At 42.0% G+C, this 23803-nt stretch overlaps 1 protein-coding gene across 5 annotated transcripts in view; it reads right to left on the bottom strand.

Moving 5' to 3' along the window:
- Positions 1-887: 887 nt before the first annotated feature.
- PGCKA1 (PDCD10 and GCKIII kinases associated 1) overlaps positions 888-23803 on the bottom strand; it is a 135703-nt gene continuing 112787 nt past the window's right edge. For 4 of the 5 annotated variants that reach the window (XM_011751399.3, XM_071093752.1, XM_071093753.1 and 1 more), the window contains exons 3-4: positions 4374-4427; positions 888-3170 (exon numbers count right to left, since the gene is read on the bottom strand). In XM_011751399.3, coding sequence (XP_011749701.2) covers positions 2255-3170; positions 4374-4405 — 948 coding nt within the window. In that variant the 5' untranslated portion in view covers positions 4406-4427 and the 3' untranslated portion in view covers positions 888-2254. Of the gene's footprint in view, positions 3171-4373; positions 4428-8662; positions 10086-23803 lie in introns of those variants that run through there. The other variant, XM_011751400.3, reaches the window with a different exon arrangement.

Below are 23803 nucleotides of genomic sequence, written 5' to 3' on the forward strand. Positions count from 1 at the left end.
ATTTGTATAAAACACTCATCCCATACAACCGAACATAATCCCAACTGATACACTTAGGAAGTCACTGAAGGAATAAGCATTCTGAAATATTAAGTATTTGGTGTACTAAATACAAAAGGAGACATACCTCTAATGCAATTAACAATGCCAAGAGTTTATCTTTTGAAGGACTCTGAGTGACCCTGTATATAGAGGTCACTTGCGATGGCTTGTCATTACAATACCAAACAAACCCAGGGTAACATATGTTCATTAAGCATTTGTAAGGGTGCCATCCTTAAAGGTGCTGGAAGGCTCAGAAATCATGTTTTATACTAAATAATTATCAAAATCAAATAATGACATTATATACACCTCCCAGTATTAGAGTTTTCAGTTGTGAGGATGTAAAAATGTTTTTTAAAGGAATTGTTTTCAACCGGTAAGACATCATTTTTGAGTGCCTAGTGTCCCAGGCACTGGGCTAAACACATCATTTCATTTAATCTTTACAAGCACATACTCTTATTATTCTCACTTCACAGATGGGTAAAGAGAAGGGATACATAACTTGCCCAAAGTCGCATGGCAAAGCTGGAAATCAAACGAAGTTCAATTTCAATTCTGTGTTACAAAACACCAAACTAAAGCATCTTCCATGTTTATTTTTTTTTCTAAATAGTTTTGAGCATCCTTAATGCCTTTAAACTCTCCATTGAGTTATGTTAGAATGGTTAACCTTGTTTCAATGAATTAGAAGGCTGAAATCCAGAGAGGGCTTAATTCATCTTTGTGATAAGATCAGGACACTTAGTTATGGCATCAAGTTTAACTTGAGAGAGAGAAAGCCAAAGTCATGGCTCTGCAAACCAACTTGGTCCCTTCCTTGAGTATAATTTTGTATTGTAGTCTAGCTCTTTTTTTTTTTTTTTCATAGAGATGGGGTCTCGCTAAATTACCTAGGTTGGTCTTGAATTCCTGGCCTTGGCAGTCCTCTCACGTCAGTCTTCCAAAGTGCTGAGATTACAGACATGAGCCACTGTGCTTAGCTTAGCTCTTTTTTTTTTTTTTTGAGATGGGATCTCGTACTGCCGCCCAGGCTGGAGTGCAGTGGCGCGATCTTGGCTCACTGCAACCTCCACCTCCTGGGTTCAAGCAATTCTCCTTGCCTCAGCCTCCCAAGTAGCTGGGATTACAGGCGCCCGCCACCACGCCCGGATAATTTTTTGTATTTTTAGTAGAGATGGGGTTTCACTATGTTGGCCAGGCTGGTCTCGAACTCCTGACCTCATGATCCACCCGCCTCGGCCTCCCAAAGTGCTGGGATTATAGGCGTGAGCCACCGCGCCCGGCCATGTAGATTAGCTCTTTACATTGAAAGTAATATCTAGGGTCACTGATATTCTGAGAAAATTAGAACCACCTTTGAGTTAAGACAGAAAGACACATACGTTGTTATATTTTAATTAGAGTCAGACATTTAATGGCATAAAAACATTGCATATATGGCTTTGCTGTTCTGAAAGTCATGAACTTAAAACCCAAATATGACACAAGCAGTTTTAAGACTATTTTGGCCAGCCTCCCCAGTCCCAAAGGAGATTTAAAAGTAATAATGTAAAAAAGTTAAGGTCAAGGTGTTTTAAAATCACATCTCAGCTAATGACTAACCTTTTGTTTCCTGAGGACTTCTGCTCTACTGTGAAAACTGCTGAGCTTAACCCGCTGTTGAACAACTGGTTAGTTCTTAGCTCCCTGGGTGAATTGTCCCTGAAGTTAAGCCATGCTCTGGGGACACATGAGGCACTTTAATTGGGGTAGTTACTTTTTCCAGGTTGGGTACAATGTTTGGCTCTCAAAAGCAAGGTAAACAGTTTACAGTCAAAAGGAATCCTCTGTGATTGTGTGCCTTTGGGATCAAGGGTTGAGATCTTAGAGTATTCTCATAAACATCTGTACCAGGTGCTCAAAGATGTTTGAGGGTTGTCAAGCAAGCTGTTCAATTTCTGCACTTTCTGTGGATATGGGCACAATGACCCACTCAGATTTTTCTCCTAGTGTCCTGAATGACAGCTCATCGACACAGAGTGAAACTCCAGATATGTGACAAGCAGCATGGGACAGATGCTGACAATCAGAACAGATGCTGGATGTAAACAACTGGTCAGGCTGCACTGGTGCATGCTGGGAGAATCACCTGCTCTGCATCCAGGGAGCAAATGCATCTGCATGCTCAGCACGACACCAGCTTACCTCCCTGTGCAAATCCCCTCCCCTAATCAGCCTCATCCAAATCTTCTCCTGCAGTAGCAGCTTCTAAAGCTGCAAGGGCCTCCGCCACCGCTGCATCCTCGTCCACAATCTCCCCATCTCCGTCTCCATTGGAGCCATGGGCATCCTCCTGCCTGTTTCCTGAGTCAACCACAGGCATGGCATGAGCAGGACCCTTCTCATTAAAGCAGATGCTTAGAACTTCTGTTTCCACATCCTCATTCAATGAATCCCAGCTTCTCCTCCCAGAGAAGGGCGTATTCAAACCACGCTCCCCCACTGTGGGCTGAATTCCCTCAAGGGACTCATCCTCAGTATGGTTCTTGAAAACACGGTCCTTTTCATTATGGTCAATGTTGTCTCCAGCTGGGCCCCAATGCTGAAGGTAATCTGGGGCTGGTATCTGGAAGACACGGTCTTGTACTTCTAAGGCAAAACTTTCTGCCTCAGAAGGAGCTCTGGAGTCTCCATTTCTCATGACTTGGGTTCCTTCTGAGGCCAGCAGCACACAGTCCTGTTTCCTGGTGTCCCCTCCTTCCAGGAAGGGTTGAGTTGGGGGAACGCCAGTATTTTCAGTACTGGTCCAGGAGCCCCTGTCATCCTGGGCAGGGCTGGGATTCCCAGCGGGCTGTGGAGCGGCAGCAGGGCCGATGCCATTGATGCCGCAGGCATGGTGTTCCCCTCCAACATCCCCCTGCGGGAGCGGCCCTTGGTGAGGCCAGCAGGGCTCCCGTGGGTTAGCTGTCCTGCTGCTGCTCTCAGTCTTTTTTGAGCCCTGCCTCTGAGAGTCATTTTTCTGCACCAGGACTTCACTGTTCCATTTGCCTTTTAATTTATCAGTGTCGTCTTCATCTAGCTTGCAGCTGTTGACTTCATTGACATAGCCAGGAGAGGACACTTGAACTGGATCAAAGAGATAGCTGCAGGGAGGACAACGAAAAACCAGTCAGGTCTGCTCCATCATTAAAGATTTTTACCACAGGCCCTGCTTCTTTCTACGAAACCTGCTAATTTAATTTCTGTCATTACTCTTTTCAACCTAGATAAGTGTGTCTAAATCAAATAGATATAGTTGGTATAAAAATGTTCGTTGGCTCACACCTGTAATCTCAGCAATTTGGGTGGCCAAGGCGGGTGGATCACTTGAGGTCAGGAGTTCGAGACCAGCCCGACTGACATGGTGAAACCCCATCTTTACTAAAAGTACAAAAGTTAGCTGGGTGTGGTGGTGGGCACCTGTAATCCCAGCTACTCGGGAGGCTGAGGTAGGAGAATCGCTTGAACCTGGGAGGCAGAGGCTGCAGTGAGCTGAGATCACGCCCCTGCATTCCAGCCTGGATGACAGAGCAGGACAGTCTTGAAAAACAAAAACAAGGTTCTGCCGGAAATACATCTTAAGAAGAGAGCCAAAAGGAGGAAGGAGGGTTAGGGGGTAAAGTAAAATACAAAGTGGTTCATAGAATTTTAAAATAAAAAACAATAAGTAAAACAAGTGTCCACTAATAGGGCCATAAGGAGTATACCCTCTCAGTGGAATATTATGCAGTCATTAAAATGATAAATATGAAGTCTGCAGTCACAGGAATGATACTTACAATACATATTTTTTGAATAAAGCCAAACATCACATTATGATTACAGTGGAATAAAGCTTATTTATGTATGGGTCTAGAATAGAGCTACAATTAAAAAGACAGTATATTTGTTAAGAAAGCAAGATCATCAGTTACTTTTCTTCCCTTTATCTTAGTTAGAAGTTTATGTTCATGTTACTCACAGTTTTATGAAATGCAGTGTGGACAAAATTAAAAGCACATATGTGATTGGGGTGATTTATTTTCAGCGATGCCATTTCAGGCATCCTCAGAAACCCAGACCAAATTCAGCCTCAGAAAATGATGGTGTTCCCAACATGCTTTGAGAAGTGAGCAAAAAAAGTTAAGAAAATCTAGGGCACATGTTCTTTTCAATGATATGATAACAGTTCCAAACTCTTAATGTGCTGGCAATGTCGATCATGCCCCAAGCTGGATAAATGCTCTGAATACATGCATGGTCTTTAAAAGTGACTCCACGCTCCTCACAAATTCCTCCATTTAGAAGTAGTATTTCTCCAGCTTTACCTTTGTATTATTTTACAGCACCTGCACCCCATCTGGATTGTTTTCTGTTACCACCTGGAAAAGAAAGCGTAAAAGGTAGAGAAGACAGTGAGTGATCTCTTAGTAGGAATTAAGTTTGCTTTTTTTTTTTTCCTAGAGACTCAAAATGTATTAATAGTCACACACTTTGGCAAAAGGGTAACTACCACATGGGTCAGAGAGGGCGCTGGTAACCAGGAACACCCCATTTCCATCACTGCTTCAGCGTTCTCAGACGTTCACTGACACTTGCCTCTGTGTCAGACCTTTCTCCCAACCCTGGGGTTATGTGTTTCATCCCCATTTTACAGATGAGAAGGTGGAAGGATGCTAGACAGAGAAGGGACTTCTGCCATTTCCTAATCTGTTACCTTCGACAGAGGACACAGGAGCCTCACCAGGGCACAGCCCACTGTGCAGCAGCAGCAGGAGCGGGAGGAGATTCTGAGCGGGCTCCTTGCCAGGGCATTTGCTCCTCAAGGGTTAAAGGATGCTGGAATAAGCTGGCGGATCTATTGTGTCCCATGATTCAGACACTGAGGAGCGTGACAGCCTGAATCATTGCACAAGCTTCAACCACACTAAATTTATCCTGTGTTGCTTTTCCCGCCGCTGGGTCAATCTCAACATCTCAACTCTGACTCGTGGACCTGTTCTTTTTAGCTCAAAGACATGCCCCCTTAGGCTTCCTGGCAGAAGGTGGAATTCATTTCCCACCTGCCCACTGTTCCCTGGCCCCTCCCCAAGCTGGGCTTTTCCCGATCATTTCCTTTGGAACAAAATCTTCTCCTCATATAAGACTGACCATGTTCGCCTCTTCCTTCCTCAGAATATCCTAAGTGAGTATGGAAGCATCTCTAAGTTACTTTTCATTTCTAATGTCTACAGCTTTTATTGTTATTATGTTTTTGAGACACAGTCTCACTCTGTCGCCTAAGCTGGAGTGCAGTGGCGCAATCTCGGCTCGCTGCAACCTCCGCCTCCCAGGTTCAGGCGATTCTCCTGCCTTGGCCTCCCAAGTAGCTGGGTTTACAGGTGGGTGCCACCACGCCTGGCTAATCTTTGTATTTTTAGTAGAGACAGGGTTTTGCCATGTTGGCCATGCTGGTCTCAAATTCCTGATCTCAAGTGATCTGGCTGTCTTGGCCTCCCAAAGGTTTGGGATTACAGGCATGAGCCACTGTGCCGGGCCTACAGCCTTTAAAAAGACAAGCCAAAACAGAATCTGCATCCCCAGTCCCCTGTCTCCATGAAACACAGGCACCAGAAAGAGAGATCATTCATTGCTGGCTGTGTCTCTGTCTCCCCTGTTGTCCCTCTTTCCTTCTTTCAATCATGGATGAATTTCCAGGGATGCTGCTCCATAAGCTTTTGCCCACAGTGAACATGATTGGTGCTTTTTAAGAAGTATAGATGGCTTGGTCAGTTAAAAGGGACTAGATTTACATTAAAAAAATAAAATCCACAAATAACTCCCTATGGTAGGCTGAAAAATGGCCTCCAAATATCCACATCCTAATTCCTGGAACCTGTAAATAATACCTCATATGTCACCTGAGTCCGCAAATTAAAGGTATTTGCAGATGTGATGAAGTGTAGGATTTTGAGATGGTATAATCTGCCTAGTTTATCTGTGGACTCTAAATACAATTAAATAAATGCTTATGAGAAGGAGGTGCAGGGACATTTGATTATAGACAGAAGAGGAAGAGGAAGAGGCAATGTGACCAAAAAGGCAGAGATCGGAGCAAGGAGGTCACAAATCAAGGAGCACTGGCAGCCCCCCAAGTTGGAAGAGGCAAGGAACAGATTTACCCTTGGAGCCTCTGGAAAGAGTGTGGCCCTGGTGACACCTTGATCCCTGATACCCACCCCTGGATCAAGCCCACTGATACCAATTTCAGACTTCTGGTCTCTAGAACCGGGAGAGAATATGCTTCCATTGTTTTGTTTTGTTTTGTTTTGTTTTGTTTGTTTTTTTGAGACAGAGTCTCACTCTGTCACCCAGGCTGGAGTGCAATAGCATGATCTCGGCTCGCTGCAACCTCTGCCTCCTGGGTTCAAGTGATTCTCCTGCCTCAGCCTCCCGAGTAGCTGGGATTGCAGGTACCTGCCACCATGCCCAGCTAATTTTTGTATTTTTAGTAGAGATGGGGTTTCACCATGTTGGCCAGGCTGGTCTTGAACTCCTGACCTCAGGTGATCCACCGACCTCGGCCTCCTAAAGTATTGGGATCACAGGCATGAGCCATCGCACCCGGCCGCTTCCATTGTTTTAAACCCCTCAGTTTGTAGTAATTTGCTGCAGCAGCACAGAAAACTAGTAACATCCCCAAATCACTTCATGCTTGAGGACCAAACCCCCCTTGTCCTTCCAATTCTTCCTGGGAGGACTCATGGAATGCGGAAGAGTCCCTCGGGACAGCCCTGCATCTCTTGCCACCCTTTCTTTCCTTACTGTGCTTCAGTTTTCTTCCTAGCACGTGTCACCACTGGACATTCTGTCGTAGGTTTGTTTGCGACCCACCTTTTCCACCCTTCTTCAAGCCTAATCCTCAGCACTTAGGATAGCACCTGGCACACAGCAGGCAGTCAATACATGTGGAATGAATGAACGATTTAATGGCTATAGATTAAAAATGAGAGCACTATCAGTGAACCTGTTGTGTGTCTGCAACCAATCAAGACATTTCCAGTTTGTGCCAGCCACGTCACCCAGGTGTCACGAGGGTGGGCTCAGGAGACAGAAAACCCTGCTACTATGGGACTTTGGGCCTCAGTCACTTGATCTGTAAATGGGGATAATAATATTTCTACTATGTGGTGTTGTTGGGGATCATATGAGCAAACATTCATAATAAACATAGACCAGGGGTGTCTCACCCACCCCTGTTTGGATACAGCATATTAAAACACCCCCCACCCCCGCCAAAAGAAAAAGATGGAGGTCTAGTATCCAAGAAAGATGTAATCTAGTTGCCAGAACCTATGGATACAAACAAGAGTATTAACAATGTCAAGTAGGACTTGGTTCTGGAATAAGGGCTAAATGGCATATTTCTATCAGCTGTGACAACAGTTGAAACAACAGTCCCATAGAGAGAAAAATCACTCTCTCTATGGACTGTGTACACATGTGTAACATTGTACCTTTCAGAATACTCTTAAATTACCCCATTTCAAAAGCCCAGGATTTTGTCCCCAGCCTCTACTCTTCCTTTACCTTCCTTTTTTGCTAATAATTCATAGATGAGCTGGATAAATAGGACAGGCGAGAAGCAGCACAAGCACCTCCTCCCCTCTCTCCACACCTCTCCTCTCCCCTCCCCTCCCTCCACACCTCTCCTCTCCCCTCACCTCCATCCACACCTCTCCTCTCCCCTCCCCTCCCTCCACACCTCTCCTCTCCCCTCCTCTCCCTCCACTCCTCTCCTCTCCCCTCCTCTCCCTCCACTCCTCTCCTGTCCCCTCCCCTCCCTCAACACCTCTCCTCTCCCCTCCCCTCCTGACCCTCCCCCTCCACAATTCACTCTGAAATCTGGACCCTTTTCAGGCCTGCAATAGTTTGTTTATCTTGGACTCCTTAAAAGTAAACAAACCAACAAACAATGACAACTGGTCAGGAGGATAGGTAGTAAAAACAAACAAACAAAAAGGTCAAAGAAAAGGAGAAAAGAGCTTAGAAGTGTTTGAGAAACAAGGAAGGCAGACTGGATTGTAATAATGTAACTGAAGCAATCATAAAACATTACTCATTGAAAAATCTCAGGTCAACTTTACGATGGTGAATTCGAAAGGTGTACAGGGGAAGGCAAAAGAAAGGAGGAAAGAAAAGAGGGAGGAAAGACGAAGGAAGGCAAGAAGGCGAGGAAAAACAGGCAGACACATCCAGAGTGACACCGTGCATTCCCAGCTCCTCAGAGGCTGATCAAGACTGACCCTGGGGCACCCTCCATCCCTGCCTTCTGTTGCTATAGCCAAGACCACAGGAGCAGGCTGCACCAAATGAAGTGACTGCGGAGATTTAACAGCCGCACTCGAAAACTGCCCCTTCCCTGCTTCTGAAGGAAACAGATATCATCTGTGGCTTTTAGACTCCCCTCCTTGCCCAGGAAAACCACAGGATCTATACTGTTCTTCCAAGCTGTGCAGTTACAAAGGATGTTGTGGTGGTTTTCCTCTTTCAGAATCAGGTTTCCAGTTTGGTTCCTCCCCCGCTTGCCTCCCATTAGGGCACCCCACATGGGTTTCCTATAGACCTGGTCCCATACCTGAGGGTCATGCTTCTGCGCCTCCCGGAGCTTGGCAGGGACAGTCTCTTCCTGGTTAGAGGTTCTGTCCTCTCTCACCTCGCCCTGAGTTTTCCTTCCCCAGCAACATTCCTTCTCTAGATCAGACGGATAGGCTCTAATGTCCAAGGTTGTGTGACTGCTGACGAAAAGGGTGGGGACTAATGTACTCACGCCCAACCCCTGCATGCCTGTGTCTACGATTATTCTTCCTTATATGATGTGTCATATAAAGTTTAATTCATTTCTTTTTTCATTTGTCACTCCCACTTCTACATCTTGCGTTTAGCTAGGACTTCTCCTAAGTCCAGGGGCAACAAGGAAATACTCCGGGTCTAGCATGTGATACCCAGCAATGAAAACAATATGCTCTTTTGATGTAAGATTGGGTTCAAAATGAGCAGTCTATTAGCTTTCTTCCTTGCCTCCCTTTTGGCAACAGCTAGCTTAAAGGTAAGAATTCAGTTGTTGGGTACCCTTTATTACAGAGCAAAATCAAAATTTGCTTTCTCTTTGGTGTACAAAAAAGCAACAGGCAACGAAGGGCAAATCCTTCACAACTGCTGCTGGGTTTACATAGGGGAAAAACAAACACCATTAGGATGGCTGTGTCCACCCATTGCTGCTGCTGCCTGCTCCTGCAGCCTTGTGTTGGGGGCTGACTCTGTTCTGTGTTTAAAGAAGGTCATGCTAATGCCGTGTCAGTCATTGGTGAAGCCTCCTTGCTGGGAGGGTAGCAATGGTGGTGGGGGAAGGGGGAAGTCCAGAGAAGCCCAGGAGTTTTCTAACCAGGCAGAGAAATTAACTGAGTATTCATCAGGAAGTCAAGGGCATATAGAGAAAGACTCAACCCATTTGGAAAGAGTTCCCTTTAAATAGTGATAGCTTTGAAGAATGACAGGGACATTCTAAAAGGACACAGGAATCCACTTGTAGAGGTTTTACTGACCAAAGTGGAACAACTGGAGTATTAAAATAATTACTAATATACAGCATTATAGCCCATTGAATAAAACAAGGACTTACAAGTCCACACTAAGATACATAAAGGGAAAGGGAACATTCTACCTTACAAGTAGGAAACCAGCTAACAAACATACGAGAAATACTGGAACTAGAAAAATCACCATTTGATAGCCATCATAATAATAACTGATCTCAGTAAGAAGTATCAATGGATGGTAGGACTAGTGGGTGAAATTTTGAGGAGGACAGGACATTTAGTCTCAAAGTAGCCCCCCCCGCCAATATGATTAAGGATAAAATAGTATTCTTACACTGGAGAAACCTGGCATACAGGGCCTCAACCAAGTAGTCAAAGGTAATAGTGCCACAATGAGACAAATCAATGTCATGTGGCTCCTGATAGGAGGCACTGAGAACTTAGCCTCACTTCTGAGATTTTCTGACAAAAGAGCATACTCTGAGTTGAAACATGAGGGATATTCTGCAAAGCAACTGGCCTGTACTTTTAAAATAATGTAATGTTATGAAAAAGCAAAGAAAGACAGAAGAATGCTTCCAAATTCGAGAAGATTTAAGAGACATGACAACCGATGTACTGCATGTCCTTCTTGCTAAAAGGTCGTTATTGACATAATCGGTAAAATCTGAATAAGGTCTGTAGATTAAGTAATGGTATTAAATTGATGTGAATTACTTGCTTTTGAACATTGTCCTGGGGTTATATAAGAGGATGCTCTTGGGGAAGGACAGAACAAGATGGCCAAATAGAAGCCTCCACTGATCTTTGCTTCACTGCCCCACAGGAACACCAAATTTAACAACCATCATCTACACAAACAAGCACCTTTATAAGAACCAAAAATCAGATACGCAATCACAGTACCTGGTTTTAACTTCGTATTGCTGAAAGAGGCACTAAAGAGGGTAGGAAAGACAATCTTGAACTGCTGATACCTATTCCTTGGCAGTGGCTGCATGACGTGGAGACAGAATCTGTGTGTTTGGGGGAGGGAGAGTGCAGTGATTGTGGGACTTTGCATTTGAACTCAGGGCTGCCCTATCAGAGCAGAAAGCAAAACCTGGCTGAAATAAGCTAAGCCACGACCCTACAGTGTACCCACACACAGAGGGAGCATTTGAACCAGCTCTAGCCAGAGGGAAATTGTATGGTCCAGCTGTTGGAACTTGAGTTTTGGCAAGCCTCAACCAAAGACTTGGACTAAATCCTAATAAACTTGGACTAAATCCTAATAAACTTGAAGGGTAGTCTAGGCCAAAGAACTGTGGTTCCTAGGCAGGTCGTCAGTGCTGCGCTGGGGCCAGAGCCAGGGAACCTGGGGGGCACCTGATCTGCTAAGACACAAGAGTGGCTAAGGGAGAACCTGTGTCACGTGTCCCAAAAACCCAGGCAACACAGCTCACAGCAATGAAAGTGACCCCCTCCTTGTGCTTGAGGAAAAGAGAGGGAAGAGTAAAGAGGACTTTGTCTTACACCATAGGATACCAGCTCAGCCACATTAGGATAGGGCACCAGGCAGAGTCATAAGGCCCCCATTCCAGGCCCTAGCTCCTAGATGACATCAATAGACATACCCTGGGCCACAAGGGACTGCACCTTCCTTGAAAGGAAGGATCAAGTCCTGGCAAGACCCATCACCTGCTGAGTAGAGAGCCCGTGGGCCCTGAATAACCAGCAGGAATACCCAGGTAGTACGCTGTGGGCCTTGGGTGAGACTCTGAGACATGCTGGCTTTAGGTGAGACCCAGCACATTCCTAGCTGTGGTGGCTATGGGAGAGACTACTTCTACTTGAGAAAAGCAGAGGGAAGAGTAAAGTGGACTTTGTCTTGCACCTTAGGTAACAGCTCAGCCACAGGGGGGTAGAGCACCAAGTGAGCTCTTGGAGTCCCTAATTCAAGCCTTGGCTCTTGGATGGCATTTCTGGACTGAAGGATGTGTCCTAGTGTTGCCAGGCCCTGAAGGATGTGTCCTAGGCCTGGCAACACTTACCACAAACTGTCTGAGGAGCTCTTGGGCCTTAAGGGAACATCGGCAGTAGCCTGGCAATATTCCCTGTGGGTCTGTGGTAGTAATGGTGATAGGGAGAGGATCCTTTTCCTGGGAAAAGGGGAGGGAAGAATGGAAATGGCCTTGTCTTATGGTTTGAGTGACAGCTCAGCCCCAGTAGAATAGAGCACCAGGTAGATCTCTAAGGATTTTGACTTCAGTCCCTATCTCCCGCCTAGGGCCTGGGGTATCTTGTTGCCCTGAATGGAAAGACACAAGCCTGGCTGGCTTTGCTCCCTGTTGATTGTAGAGCATTAGGGCCTTGAACAAACATAGGAGCTAGCTAGATAGTGGTTACAGCGAAACTTGGATTAGATCCAGTGCTGTACTGGCTTCAGGTCTGACTCAGCTTAGTCCTAGTGATCATGGCCACAAGGGTGCTTGTGTCACCCCACCCCCAGCTTCAGGTGGCTCAGCACAGAGAGATAAACTTTTGTTTGGGGAACAAGAGTCTCTGCCTGGTAATCCAGAGAATTCTTCCAGATCTTATCCAAGACCACCAAGGTGATACCTCTATGAGTTGGCAAGAACCATAGCATTACTGGGCTTGGGATGCCTCTAATGTAGATATGGCTTAGATCACAACACACAAGTCCCTTCGAATACCTGAAAAGCCTTTCCAAGAACAGGTACAAATAAGCCCAAACTGGAAAGACTATGAGGAATACCCAGGTTCAATGCCCAGATACCAATGAGCATCCACAAACATGAAGACCATCCAAAAAAAAAAAAAAAAAAAAATTACCTCACCAAAAGAACTAAATAAAGCTCCAAGGACCAATCCTGGAGAAACAGAGATATATGACTATTCTGACAGAGAACTCAAAATAGCTGTGTTGAGGAAACTCAAAGAAATTCAAGATACCACAGAGAAGGAATTCAAAATTCTATCAGATAAATTTAACAAAGAGATTGAAACAAAAAGAAGCAATCAGAAATTCTGGAGTTGAAAAATACAAGTGACATACTGAAGAATGCATCAGAGTCTCTTAACAGTAGAATTAATCAAGCAGAATAAAGAATTAGTGAACTTGAAGACATGCTATTTAAAAATATATTCAGAGGACACAGAAGAAAAAAAGAAGAAAAAACAATGATGCATGCCTACAAGATCTAGAAAATAGCCCCAAAAGGGCAAATCTAAGAGTTATTGGCCATAAGGAGAAGTAGAAAAAGAAATAGGGTTAGAAAGCTTATTCAAAGAGATAATAAGAGAGAACTTCCCAAACCTAGAGAAATATATCAATATCAAAGTACAAGAAGGCTCTAAAACACCAAGCAGATTTAACCCAAAGAAGACTACCTCAAGGCAATTAGTAATCAAACTCCCAAAGGTCAAGGATAAAGAAAGGATCTGAAAGCAGCAGAGAAAAGAAACAAATAACATACAATGAAGCTCCAATACGTTGGGCAGCAGACTTCTCAGTGGAAATCTTACAGTCCAGGAGAGACATGACATGTTAGTGGCATAACATATTTAAAGTGCTGAAGGAAAACAACTTTTACAGTGGAATAGTGTTTGTGGCAAAAATATTCTTCAAACATGAAGAAGTAAATTTCCTAGACAAACAAAAGCTCAGAGATTTCATCAACACCAGTTCTATCTTATAAAAAATGCTAAAAGGAGTACTTCAATCAGAAAGAAAAGGATGTTACAAAACTTGCTGGTAATCATAAGCAAACAGATAAACACGGAATATTATAACATTGTAACTGTGGTGTGTAAACTTCTCTTGAATAGAAAGACTAAAAAATGAACCAATCATAAATAATAACAAAAATTTTTCAAGACATAGACTGTACGATAATATGTAAATAGATACAACAAAAAGTTAAAAAGTGAGGGGATGAAGTTAGAGTCTTTGTTTTTGTTTTGTTTTGTTTTTTTCTTGTTGGTTTGTTTATGCAAGCAGTGCTAAGTTGTTATCAACTTAAAATAATGGTTATTTATTCATTTTTTGAGACAGAGTTTTGCTCTGTTGCCCAGGCTGGAGTACAGTGGTGCAATCTTGGCTCACTGCAACCTCTGCCTCCCAGGTTCAAGCAATTCTCCTGACTCAGCCTCCCGAGTAGCTGGCATTACAGGTGTGCACCACCATGCCTGGCTAATTTTTTTTGTATTTAGTAGAGACGGGGTTTCACCATGTTGGTCAGGCTGATCTCAAACTCCTGACCTCAGGTGATCTACCTCCCTCTGCCTCCCAAAGAGCTGGGATTACAGGCATGAGTCACTGCACCTGGCCAGAATAATGGGTTTTAAGATAGTATTTGCAGGCCTCATGTCAAATTAAAAAACATACAATGAATACACAAAAATATTAAAATCAAGAAATTAAATTATATTACCAGAGAATATCACCTACACTAAAAGGAAGACAGAAAAGAAGAAATGAAGGAAAGGAAGACCACAAAACAACCAGAAAACAAATAAAATGGCAGGAGTAAGTCCTTACTTGTTAATCATAAGATTGAATGTAAATGGACTAAGCTGTCCACTCAAAAGACAGAGAGTGGCTGAATGGATTTAAAAAGACCTAATGATCTGTTGCCTATTAGAAACACACTTCACCTATAAAGACACATATAGACTGAAAATAAAGAGATAGAAAAGATGTTCCATGCCAATGGAAACCAAAAAAGAGCAGGAATAACTATGCTTATATCAGACAAAATAGATTGCATGACAAAAACTTTAAGATAAGACAAAGAAGGTCATTACATAATGATGAAGGGTTCAATTCAGCAAGAGGACATAACAACTGTAAATATATATGCACCCAACACTGGAGCATTCACATATATAAAGCAAATATTATTGGAGCTAAAGAGAGGGATAGACCCCAATACAACAATAGCTGGAGACTTCAACACCCCACTTTCAGCATTGGACAGATCTTCCACACAGAATATCAACAAAGAAACATTGCACTTATCTGTACTGTAGATCAAACGGAACTAATAGATATTTACAGAACATTTCATCCAACTGCTGTGGAATGTACATTCTTTTCCTCAGCACATGGACCATTCTCAAGGACAGACCATATGTTAGGTCACAAAACAAGTCTTAAAACATTCAAAACATTGAAATGATATCAAGCATCTTCTCTGACCACAATGGAGTAAAACTAGAAATCAATACCAAGAGGAATTTTAGAAACTATATGAACACATGGAAATTCAACAATAAGCTCTTAAATAAACACTGGGTCAATGAAGAGATTCAGAAGGAAACTGAAAAAATTCTTGAAACAAATGATCATGGAAACACAAGAGACCAAAACCGATGGGATCCAGGAAAAGCAGTTCTTAGAGGGAAGTTTACATACATGCCTACATAAACAAAGAAAAACTTGGAATAAATAACCTAAAATGCATTTTAAAGAATTAGAGAAGCAACAATAAACAAAACCCAGAATTAGTAGAAGAAAATAAATAATAAAGGTCAGAGCAGAAATGAAGTTGAAATGAAAAAAAAATACAAAAGATCAACAAGAGATTGGTTTTTTTGAAAAGATAACAAAATTGGCAAACCTGTAGCCAGACCAAGAAAAAAGAGAGAAGATCCAAATAAATAAAATCAGATGAAAAGGAAGACATTACGACTGATACTGCAGAAATTCAATGAATCATTAGTGGCTACTATGAACAATTATATGCCAATAAGTTGGAAAATCTAGAAGACAGGGATAAATTCCTAGACACACACCACTTATCAAGATTGAAGATGAAGAAACCCAAAACTTGAACTGACCAATAACAAGATCAAAGTTGTAAAAAAGTCTGCCAGCAAAGAAAAACTTGGGGCCTGACGGCTTCACTGCTGAATTCCACCAAATATTTAAAGAAGAACTAATACCAATCCTACTCAAACTCTTCTGAAAAATAGAGGAGGAGGGAACATTTTCAAACTCATTCTATGAGGCTAGTATTACCCTGATACCAAAACCAGACAAAGACACATCACAAAAAGAAAACCACAGGCCAATATCCCTGATGAGTGTCAATGCAAAAATCCTAAAAAAAAATACTAGCAAACCAAATTCAACAACACATTAAAAAGATTCATTATGACCAAGTTGACCAAGCGGGATTTATCCCAGGAATGGAAAGATGGTTCAACATATGCAAATCAATGTGATACATCATATCAACAGAATGAAGAACAAAAACCATATGATCATTTCAACTGATGCTGAAAAGGCATTTGATAAAGTTCAACATCCCTTCATGATAAAAACCCTAAAAACATTGGGTATAGTAGGAACATACCTCAACATAATAAAAGCCATATATGACAGATCCATAGCTAGTATCATACTGAATGGGGAAAAACTGAAAGCCTTTTCTCTAAATCTAGAACATGATAAGGATGCCCACTTTCATCACAGTTACCCAACATAGTACTTGAAGTCCTAGCTAGAGCAATCAGACAACATAAGAAATAAGGAGCATGCAAATTGGAAAGGAAGAAGTCAAATTACCTTTGTCTGCCGATGATATAAACTTATATTTGGGAAAATCTAAAGATTCCACCAAAGAACTATTAGGACTGATAAGCAAATTAAGTAAAGTCACAGGATACAAAGTCAACATACAAAAATCTTAGTATTTTCTATATGCCAAGAGCGAACAATCCAAAAAAGAAATCAAAAAAGAAATCACTTTTCTAATAGATACAAATAAAATTAAATACCTAGGAATTAATAACAAAGTGAAAGATCTCTACATTGAAGACTATAAAATGTTAGTGATAGAAATTGAAAAGGACACAAAAATTAGAAAGATATTCCATGATTATGGATTGGAAGAATCAATGTTGTTAAAATGTCCATACTACCCAATGCAATCTGCAGATCCCATGCAACCTCTATCAATGTTTCTTCAAAGAAACAGAAAAAACGATCCTAAAATGTATGTGGAACCACAAATGACCCAGACTAGTCAAAGCCATACTGAGCGAAAAACAAAACAAAACAAAACAAAAAACAAATGGAGGAATCACATTACCTGATTTTAAATTACATTACAGAGATACAGTAATCAATACAGCATGGTTTTGGTATAAAAACATAGATACACAGACCAATAGAAGAGAGAACTCAGAAACAAATTAATACACTTATAGAGATCTCATTTTCAACAAAGGTGCCAAGAACATACACTGGGGGAAAGGACAGTTTCCTCAGTAAATGGTGCTGGGAAAACTAGATATTCATATGGAGAAGAATGAAACTGGATCCCTCTCTCTTGTCATACATAAAAATCAAATCAAATGGATTAAAGACGTAAATCTAAGACCTCACACTATGAAACTACTACAAGAAGGCACGGGAAAATCTCCAGGACATTGGACTGATTAAAGATTTATTGAGTAATACCCAAGAAACAAAGGCAACCAAAGCAACAATGGACAATAAAGATCACATCAAGTTAAAAAGTTTCTGCACAGCAAAGAAAACAATCAACAGAGTGAAGAGACAACCCACAGAATGGGGGAAAACATTTGCAAACTATCCATCTGACAAGAGATTAATAACTAAAATATGTAAGGTGCTTAACTCTACAGGAAAAAAAAAATCTAAGAATCCAATTAAAAAATGGGCAAAAGATCTGAATAGATATTTCTCAAAAGAAGATATACAAATGGCAAACAGTATAGGAAAATGTGCTCAACATCAATGATCATCAGAGAAATGCAAATCAAAACTACAATGAGATATCACCTCAACCCAGTTAGAATGGCTTTTATCCAAAAGATAGGCAACAACAAATGCTGGTGAGGATGTGGAGACAAGGGAACCCTCATACACTGTTGGTGGGAATGTAAATTAGTACAACCACTATGGAGAATAGTTTTGAGGTTTCTCAGAAACTAAAAATAGAGCTACTGTATGATCCAGCAATCCCACTGCTGAGTATATACCCATGAGAAAGGAAATCACTATATTGAAGAGATACCTGCACTGCCATGTTTATTGCAGCACTATTGACAATAGCCAAGATTTGGAAGCAACAGAAGAATGCATAAAGAAAATGTGGTATGGAGTTCTCACAATGGAGAACTATTCAGCCATGAAAAAGAATGAGCTCTCTTCTTTGCAACAACATGGAGAGAACTGGAGGTTGTTATGTTAAGTGAAATAAGCCAGGCACAGAAAGACAAATTTCTCATGTTCTCATTAAAATTTCTCAATTCCTCATGTCCAATTAAAACAAATGAATTTCAGAAGATAGAGAGTAGATAGACGGTTACCAGAAGTTGGTAAGGGTAGTTGGAGGAGGGCGTGAAAGAGAAGCGGGGATGGCTAATGGGTGCAAAACAAAAGTTAGAAAGAAAGAATAAGGCCTAGTATTTGATAGCTTAACAGGTGACTGTAGTCAATAATTATTTATTTGTACATGTAAAAATAATTAAAGAATATAACTTATTTGTTTATAACACAAAGGATAAATGCTTGAGGCAATGGGTGCTCCATTTACCCGGATTTGATTATTATGCATTGCGTGCCTGTATTGAAACATTTCATGTACCCCATAAATATATACGCCTACTATGTACCCACAAAAATTAAAAATGATTTTAAACATTTAAAATAAAAATAAATGAAGTAAAATCTGCTTGAAAAATGAAATATCAGTCATAACATTGACTTTAAAGTGAAATGGGCTGGAATTATTCAAGAGACCAACCTAAAAAAGAACTGTGTGAACCTGAACAAGTAGTATCTGAAAGGGAAGACTTATATGTGAAAATACATTCAACTTGATTAACAATCAAAGGTATGCTAAACAAAACATACATGTTTTTGCTTATCTAACTAGAAATGAGTTTTTTTTTTTTTTTTTTTTTTTTCTGAGATGGAGTCTTGCTCTGTCACCCAGGCTGGAGTACAGTGGCGTGATCTTGGCTCACTGCTACCTCCATCTCCCGAGTTCAAGAGATTCTCCTGTCTCAGCCTCCTGAGTAGCTGGGATTATGGGCATGTGCCACCACACCCAGCTAAGTAGAGATGGGGTTTCACCATCTTGGCCAGGGTGGTCTTGAGCTCCTGACCTCGTGATCCCTCCGCCTCGGCCTCCCAAAGTGCTGGGATTACAGGCACTCAGCCATAAACGAGTGTTAAAATGTATACTTGGTGTCAGTGTAGGATGTAGGGAAACCTGCTAGTCATACATTACTGGTAGGAGACATTGAAAGCAATTTGAGAATCTGTATTAACAGTGGAAACTATGCATAATCTCTGCCTCAGCAATTCTACTTGTGTCCCTAAGGATAAAATTAGTAGTATGCAAGAAGATTTGGTAATAGCGAAAACTTGAAAAATAATAACAATAAGGTAGCTCTTAAATATGGTATCTTTACTCAACAGTATACCCTGCAGTCATTAACAAGGTGCTGGAGAAAGAGGTTTGCATATGTGCAAAAAAGGGAGTTACAAAATGACATGTATAATATAATCACAGTTTTGTGGAAATATATACACCTAGAAAAGAATTGAGACGGGGTTAACAGTGGTTATCTCAGAGTGGGGTGGAGTGGACACAAGGCTAGTAGGATAGCATGCAGTTGAGAGTCAGGAGATGGAACAGACTTGGACACATATCCTGACTCTGCCACTGTGGGAACTGCAGCAACTTGGTCACAGAGTCCTCATCTGTAAAATGGGGATAATGCTACTTCTTAGGGTTTGTTAAAGGATGAAAAGAGATGATGTTGATAAAGTACATAGCACAATATCTGCTACAAATGAATACTAATTGATAGATATGTAGATTTTTAAATCTGCAATGACCAATCTTCTACAATGAACACATTACTTTTGTAATGAAAGTCATTTCAAAAAATGTAAACACATATAGAATTCTAATTAATGATATACATGCTCAAGTGAAAGCAGAGAAGGGAAATATATGATGTCCACAACTTACTTTGAAATGCCTCAAAATATAAGATGGGTTGGTGGTGGGTATACAGAAGTTTACTACAAAATTCTTTCAACTTTGCTATATGTTTGAAAATATAATACAATGTTGAGGACAAGGCAGAAAAAAAGAGAATGCCCTTGTTTGTAGGAAATACACAGTAAAGTAAAAGTTGAGCATCCAAAATCCAAAAATCCAAAGTCCAAAATGCTCCCAAACCTGAAACTTTTGGAGCACTTACATGGTGCCACACTTGACCTCGTGTGACAGGCCACAGTGAAAACGAAGTAAAAATTCTGTTTCATGCACAAATTATTAAAAATATTATATAAAATTATCTTCAGGTATGTGTAAAAGGTATATATGAAACATTTGAACGTCATGTTTAGACTCAGCTCTGATTCCCAAGATATTTCATGATGTATATACAAATATTTCATGATATATATGCAAATATTCCAAAATAAGAAAAAATCCAAAATCTAAAACACTTCTGTTCTAAATTCTTAAAATGATTCAGAAAAAATCATTGCGTGTGTATAAAGACAGAACAACAAAGCAAATGTAGTAGATGTTCATGTTTAGGGACTCTGGGTAGAGGATTTATGGGGATTCTTTGCACTTTTCTTGCAACTTTTCTGTTAGTCTGAAATAATGTCAAAATAAAATGTTTTAAAAAGGTGTGAAGTTAAAAACAAAAGTGTGAATCCAAGGTCAGTTCTTAAACTCTGCTTGTCACAACCTGGGCTGGGACCTAACACCTCCAGGAAATCATTGTTGGGGATAATGCTACTTCTTAGCGTTTGTGAAAGGATGAAAAGATTCCCTATACGGCCATGTGTGGCGGCTCACACCGGTAATCCCAGCACTTTGGGAGGCCGAGGTGGGAGGATCACCTGAGGTCAGGAGTTCGAGACCAGTCTGGCCAAAGTGGTGAAACCCCGTTTCTACTAAAAATGCAAAAATTGGGAGGCCAAGGCGGGCAAATCATGAGGTCAGGAGATCGAGACCATCCTGGCTAACACGGTGAAACCCCATCTCTACTAAAAATACAAAAAATTAGCCAGGTGTGGTGGCGGGCGCCTGTAGTCCCAGCTACTGAGGCTGAGGCAGGAGAATGGTGTGAACCGGGAGGCGGAGCTTGCAGTGAGCTGAGATAGTGCCACTGCACTCTAGCCTGGGCGACAGAGAGAGACTCTGTCTCAAAAAATAAAAATAAAAATAAAAATACAAAAATTATCTGGGCATGGTGGCAGGCACCTGTAATCCCAGCTACTCGGGAGGGTGAGGCAGGATAATCGTTTGAACCCAGGAGGTGCAGGTTGCAGTGAGCCAAGATCATGCCACTGCACTCTAGTCTGGGTGACAGAGTGAGACTCCATCTCCAAAAAAAAAAAAAAAAGGATAATAGTCTCTATAAATTAGACCATGGACAGAGATCTTGGAAGGCAGCTCATCAAAAGTCTACCAACCTACACATCATCCTGTATATGTACTGAAGACCACATACAGTCCCAGGACGAGAACTCTAGAGGCAAATAAAGGGTATGGTTCCTGTCCGCAGGCTGTTGCTGCATCTAAGAGGGGGACTCATACTCCAGAGCTTTGGTGCTTGTTGGCTGTCTGCCTTCCCTACTACACATGAGCTCCTCATGGGCAATGCTTAATCCAACCAGCATCCAGCTTGCATGGCGCACTTCATTCTTATTATTCAAATGAAGGAACAGCTGGTGAATGACAGGTGGGAATGAAGGCATGATGGGTATGAGATATTATAAATTATTCTAATAGAGGGTCATACCCTTTTCCACAATCAAATCTCCTACTACCCAGTGGTCCAAACTACAAGCCAGAGGCAGGAGCTCAGAGAGATGGGAGCGACTGTGGTTCCCCCTTCCCAGCTTGGGAAACAGCAAAACCTCTATCCTGCAATTCCAAGGGTCAAGGACATCCTGCTCCAAGAGTTCTGTCCAACAAACTTTTAAAGTGGCTGCTGGGAGGTGGTTTGCGTTTATAGAAGTTGGAGTATTTGGAAGGGAGATACAATAGAATGGAACATGTAAATTTCCAACAATTTGCTAATGTTTAGAAAACATAGCTTGAGATTTCACATAACCTGGCCAGCAGGCGAAGCAGACAAATATTTAGTGAGCCGCTACTAGGGACTGAGGTCCTGACCCATGAGGGATGAATAAAAATAACTACCAGGAGCTATGCTGCCTTTATAGAAGAAACCAGAGACTGCTTGCCCAACATTACAGACAGTGCTGAACCTATAGTTGAAAAAGGACTAGAAGATAAACTCTTTGACAGCTCAATCTTTTTTTTTTGGCATAACCATTTCCTACTTTTGTGGGCAGGCTTTGAAAACTCACGGAACACATTTTTCTGATGTGTTTACTTTTCTCCTACAGAGGCTAAGCTTCTGCTATTTTGGAGAACTTGAAAGATTATATGCAGACTTTTGTTATCAGCACCATCAAATAGTCCATTTCATGCATTCTCAATAGCCAGTGTGCTAGGATAGATGTGTTAGTACGGCCTAGAGCTGGGTTTGACGGGAGATTTGTGTGCAGGGAAGTGCTCATAGGTTTTCTCCCTAGAAAGGGCTTCCTGGTCAAAATAGGTTTGGGAACAACAGAAGTTAAAGATGAAAAAATTCATGGTTATGAGAAGCAACTGTTTCACTCTGTTTAACCTGATTATTGCCCCACATTATTGGGCTACAGAACTTTTTTTCTCATAACAAACTTATTAACAACCAACGGATCTCATGTTTTGTGGAATACTTCTGAAAAATCTACTATCAAAATAAGAGTCCTAATCATCACTGGAGTTTCACTCCCCAAACTAATTATGCCCTATGGGATTTGGGTGAACTTAGCCAGGCAAAGTCTGTGCCCAGGTGTAAGAAATCCACCTCCTTGGGGCCAGGCGTGGTGGCTCACGCCTGTAATCCCACCACTTTGGGAGGCTGAGGCAGGCAGATCACCTGAGGTCAGGAGTTCAAGACCACCCTGGCTAACATGGTGGAATCCCATCTGTATTAAAAATACAAAAAATTAGCTGGGTGTGGTGGCGGGCGCCTGTAATCCCAGTGATTCGGAAGGCTGAGGCAGGAGAACTGCTTGAACCCTGGAGGCGGAGGTTGCAGTGAGCCAAGATCGTGCCATTGCACTCCAGCCTGGGCAACAAAAGCAAAACTCTATCTCAAAAAAAAAAAAAAAAAAAAAGAAATTCACCTCCTAGCCATAATGCCATCACCAATGGCATGGACATGGTGAAGTTGTTTAATCTCACCACCCCCCCACTTTTTTTTTTTTTTTTTTGAGACAGGGTCTCACTCTATCACCGACTGGAGCGCAGTGGCATCATCTCGGCTCACTGCAACCTCTGCCTCCCAGGCTCAAGCAATCCTCCCACCTCAGCCTCCTGAGTAGCTGCAACTATAGGCGCACACCACCACATGGGGCTATTTTTTTTAAATTTATTTTTTGTAGAGATGGGACTTTGTCATGTTGCCCAGGCTGCAATCTCTTGAGTCCTCAGTTTCTTTATCTGCAAAACGAGTTTGTGAATCAAAGCGCTCTTTCAAATCTAACAATCTAAACGATAAAGTGGGAAAGTAGGGGAACTTCCACTCATTGACTTGATTTCCTTGTTACTGTATGGAATCCTGAGAATTATGCTGAAGGCAGGCTTGGATACATCCGTACTGCACGTGGGGTGCCACACCCAGGGGTTTGTGAACTATCTCTTTGCAATACAGCCCTCTGGGTCCTATGTCCACACTCACCCCAGGCCATGATCTCGACTGAATGATAAAAGGCCAAGTTCTCTGTCTTATTCCCTCAGCTCTGCAGCTCTTTGGGAAATGCCTCTTCAGCCTCTGCCAGGAGGAACTGGGAGACGGGGACAGAATGTGTGTAACAGCAAAGTCCCTGAGAGGGACAAGGGTCTCAGACCAGGGAGACTCCTGATGGTAGAGGACGTGACCTCCTTCTCCACTGGGAATGGGCTGGGAGAGGTGCGCGCTGCCAGGCAGGAAGGCACGGTGGTTTTCAGAGCACTGGCAGCAACCCTGGGCCTCCTGGCGTATGTGCCTGCATTTTAAAGAAAACTACGTAAAAAAATAAGTTTCCAGCAGCCAAAGAAATCAGCCTC

The sequence above is a fragment of the Macaca nemestrina genome, chromosome 3, assembly GCF_043159975.1.
Source record: "Macaca nemestrina isolate mMacNem1 chromosome 3, mMacNem.hap1, whole genome shotgun sequence".
NCBI classification, from domain to species: domain Eukaryota; kingdom Metazoa; phylum Chordata; class Mammalia; order Primates; family Cercopithecidae; genus Macaca; species Macaca nemestrina.